The sequence below is a fragment of the Fukomys damarensis genome, unplaced genomic scaffold (genome assembly GCF_012274545.1).
Source record: "Fukomys damarensis isolate Sample0158 unplaced genomic scaffold, DMR_v1.0_HiC HiC_scaffold_13, whole genome shotgun sequence".
Lineage (NCBI taxonomy): Eukaryota > Metazoa > Chordata > Mammalia > Rodentia > Bathyergidae > Fukomys > Fukomys damarensis.
In genome coordinates this window covers 8,798,609-8,802,655 of record NW_022900925.1, presented here as the reverse complement: position 1 = coordinate 8,802,655, position 4,047 = coordinate 8,798,609, and the positions used below count along the sequence as shown (strand labels likewise).

The 4,047-nt window shown below is 51.2% G+C and overlaps 1 protein-coding gene across 3 annotated transcripts in view; it reads right to left on the bottom strand.

Annotated features, from left to right (window-relative positions):
- Nucleotides 1–1,136: 1,136 nt before the first annotated feature.
- Pik3r5 (phosphoinositide-3-kinase regulatory subunit 5) overlaps nucleotides 1,137–4,047 on the bottom strand; it is a 65,146-nt gene continuing 62,235 nt past the window's right edge. For all 3 annotated transcript variants that reach the window (XM_010614971.1, XM_010614968.2, XM_010614970.2), the window contains exons 15-19: nucleotides 3,833–3,909; nucleotides 3,513–3,606; nucleotides 3,354–3,436; nucleotides 2,619–2,731; nucleotides 1,137–2,481 (exon numbers count right to left, since the gene is read on the bottom strand). In XM_010614971.1, coding sequence (XP_010613273.1) covers nucleotides 2,340–2,481; nucleotides 2,619–2,731; nucleotides 3,354–3,436; nucleotides 3,513–3,606; nucleotides 3,833–3,909 — 509 coding nt within the window. In that variant the 3' untranslated portion in view covers nucleotides 1,137–2,339. The remainder of the gene's footprint in view (nucleotides 2,482–2,618; nucleotides 2,732–3,353; nucleotides 3,437–3,512; nucleotides 3,607–3,832; nucleotides 3,910–4,047) is intronic.

Sequence of the window (4,047 nt, the reverse complement as noted above, 5' to 3'; positions counted from 1 at the left end):
GTTTGGGTATGTTTCATTGCTGGCAATAGCTAGCTGACACAGAGCCGGCACATCTCACAATTTCTTCTCTCTCTATCCCAAGTAGTTGCTCTGGGACCCGGGACTTACCTAACTCTCCCAAGACACAGGTGTCCTCCACTATTCTATGCTTCTCTCCTTCCCTTGACTCTAGTCTAAAAGAAGTCTCAGATATGGAGAACTGCTGTTGAGCTCTCTTCCCTTCCCCTCGGTTGCATGGCAGGTGCAGGGTCCCCTGTACACTCAACAATTTACCGTCAAGCCTGTCCCCTCTATGGGGTGGGGTACAGGGACAGCTGTATACACAAGCGTGCATTTTTCAAGTGAATTTACACAGGAAACCCCAACTACTGAGTCCGTAGGTATAGGATTTTTTGCTGGTGTGTATCATGAGGCTTAAATAAAACACTGTACAAATATATTTTCTATAAAGTGGAAAATTACAAAGATAGAACAAATCCCCCAAGAGTCTTAGTTTTGTTAGGTATGGAATGATTTATGTAAACTGCCTAACTAGTAGTTGTCAAGCAGCAAAATAATGGTAGGTCATTAAATACAAGAAAATTTAAGTTTATTTGACAATAATATTAAATTTTATACATCAATTCTTGTATATTTATTGATCATGTAGTAGATCAACTTGTTTGCACAATTAAAAAGGAATGAAGTGGGCTGGAGATTTAGCTCAGTGGTGCCGCCGCCTGCCTCGCACATGCAAGATCCTGAGTCCAATACCCGGTACCAAAAAAAAAAAAAAAAAAAGGATTGAAGTTATGTAGCTGACAACTCTTCGGGATGGTTGAAAATTCAGATGGCTAGGACAGGGAGAATGGTGATCCACTGTATCTGTCTCCTTCTCTCAAGTCATGAGTACTTTGAACTAGGGTTTCATGGGCTCCAGTAAGCCTGGGACCTTCCAAGCATGATGAATTAGGAGAAGGACAGGAAGGAGGGGGCCAGCATAGAAATCAAGGTTGTTTCCATGATCACTTTCCCCACATGTACCAGCCTGAACCCTGGTTGTGCTCTCTTCCCTGCCACCCTAGTCAGCCTCCTCAAACAAATCCAACCCAGTTGCTTCAAATTTTAGACTCTTGTGTTCTATCATGTGCTGATCATTTCCCATGCATAAGCCCCACATGTCCCCAGTCAGCCTCTAAGCAAGCTCATGAAGTCAGTCCCTCCATCCTCTACCCATTGAGATCTTGCCCGAGTACAAGAACAGTGCTGGGAAACTTGTGTGGGCTGAAATTGTGCACCAGTCTTTGGGATGAAATGGGAAAGGGAGCAATGGGACTTGTCTGACAGAGAAGCAGTAGAAGAAGAATGCCTGGGCCACTGACTCTCCCTTGCCCCTGCCAAGCGTAATTCCTTCTTTGGAAGGTACAACAGATCACTCACTCTCTCTGTCTGAGCTCTGCCTCACTGTGGGTTGGGAAGGAGTGAGGAGCATCCCAGAGGCAGTGAGCAGCCCTGAGACGAGAGACAGAGGGCTCAGCAGTAAGAGGGCAACATGCCAGTCTTTGCTGAGCATTTGCCAGGAGGGAGGCACTGTGCAAGGCGCTTTGTAGATAGTTTCAACAGTATAAGGAAGTCTTACTTCCCTCCCATTTTAGTGCTAAGGAAATGAAGGCTCAAAGAATTTCATTAACTTCCTCTGGCTCTTCAGCTAGAAAGCAATCAAGCTGCTCCAGAAGGTAAGCCTGATCTGTGTTCCCAGGATCTCAAATCCAAAAAGAGATTCAAGGAAAAATCTACACCAGGTCCTGACAGCCAATAGGTCAAATGTTACAGATATTAGTGCTGTTTTGTCAGAGGATGCAGGGAACTCCAGGCAGAGAAATAGTGTGTGTATGGGGTGTGCGTATGTGTGTGATATGGGAGGTGAAAAGATGGTACTGAAGGTCAGGAAAGAAAAGATTCATCTAGATTTCTCCCACCTGTGTCCCAGAGTAGAGAGGACTGAACTTCAGAAAGAGACACCAAATCTTTGACAAAGCAAGGCTGGAACTAGCCAAGGGCTAGGAGAAGAGGCCTAACCATAGGCCAGAGCACCCTGTGGAGGCCAACTCTTCCTTCTTCCTGTGCTAAGGGGAATCTGAGAGGCCATGTGGTTGGGCCACTCTCTCCCAATTCCTGTTTTGTTCCCAGATGTCTGAGGTCCAGAAATTATCTACCACCATGCTCGTGGTCTGTTGTAGGCTTACAGAGGGACCATGACCAGCACAGGGCCACCTGGTTCTCCACAGAAAGTGGCTGACCCAGAGAGGAGTCTGGAGGAAACTGCCCAGGGCTTCCTGTCAGTCTGGTGCCAGGCCCAGCTAGGGCAGAGCTCCACTGAAAGTCATGATGGGCAGGCAGAGGAGGGAGCAGAGGTCAGGTGCAGCCTGGGTCAGTGGGTTGGGAGATCTTTGGGGTGGTGGGCTGTTCTTCTCTGGCTTGTAGCAAGGTGATACTTCACACCTGTGGGACCAGGCAAGGGTAAGTGAGGACAGCCCCCTTTCCGAACCCCTCCAGGACTCTGGAACAGGAGAACAGAAACTGACCTCCCTCCTGGAGCCCTTTTTTGCTAAAGACAAACTAGGGCCAGCTTTTCCTACCTGATCACACTCTGCAGGATCTTCCTCTCATCCTGGTCCAGACACACCGCAAAGGGGCAGCCATTGAAGCCAATGATTTGCACTTTGTCCACTTTGATCTGTGACGTGCTAATCTGGAAGGGAGGCCTGTGTCAAACCCCGAGCCTTAGCCACAGAACCCTGCCATCCCTTGGTGGATCCTTCCCTCAGAGTTGCCCATCTGGTCTGGGGGGTGGTGAGGGGCAGAAGTTAGGCTGGAAGTCCTTCAAAGCTAATAACCAGGTCAGAAAAGGGGTCCTGAAGCCTCCAGCAGGCCCTGCCTTCTCTGCCCTCTGCCCTTTTCAGAGTCTGGAAGAAGCAAGTGCCCTAGAGGAGACTGCACTGTCCATCCCTGCGTCAGAGCCCTGGGGCTCCCTGCCACGGAGCCCACTCTTCCCTGGACTCAGGGCTCTCCTACTGGCTGCTATACACATCCTCTCACAAGACACCCTTCCCTCCCTGACACGCCCAACACTCATGCTTGTGCATACAGTGCCACTGCCCTAGCTGATACCCCTCACATGCCTCTCCAGTCCCATCCACACGCCTTGTCATGTACATCCCCTCTCTGCCTCTCACTCACATGCACCTACACGTGCATACACATGCACACGCGTGTGCACGCGCACACGTACACACACACACACACACACACACACACACGCACGCACTCCAAGTTTCCCGAGGGTGTGGTTGGGAGCAGAGGGAAACATTTACCTGGTTAAAGCCCTTCTTGGACTTGGGGTTCTGCCTTTTCACCACTTCTGTCAGGGTTAGCGTCAGGGCCTCCGTGCTCGAGTCTGAAGGTCAAGGGGAGGTCAGGCCAGGCTCAGAACCCCTCCCTTCCAGGCTCCCCGCACTGGCTGCTCCACTCACCTAGCTCCTCCTGCTTCCGGCAGGCCTTGTTGAGGTTGACAGAGGTACAGACTTTCTCCACGTTGCTCCAGCGGCTCCGTCCACTGATCGCTCCCTAGAAGGCAACACAACCAGACCCTTAGCCTTGGTGCCTGCTGCCTTGAGAGGCTCTGGAGGCCAAAGGGGAGACATGCCTGCTCTCTAGCTACCTTCTCTCAGCACTCAGGCAAGGGCCTGTGCTGCAGGGCACGGAAACATGGGAGCTGCCTTTGGGCCCAAGCCCTGGTGGAGGAAGGATCTGAGCAGTCTTCCAAAGGAAAGAGACCTGGAACTGGTCTTACCTTGCTGTAAATAATCTGTAGTGTTAGAGGGACGGCCTCCCGGTCACCATCGATGCCCAGCCGCTTGCTGCCAGGACCTGTGGCCGTACACAGACACACTCTTCACGCCCTCCTTCCCCTTGCGCCTCACAAGCCTTACAATCCCTGCCTCCCTAGGGCACCGTCTTTCCGGCCCCCTTTCAGGGCCACACCCCTAGGGTTGTCCCGCCCCGCCC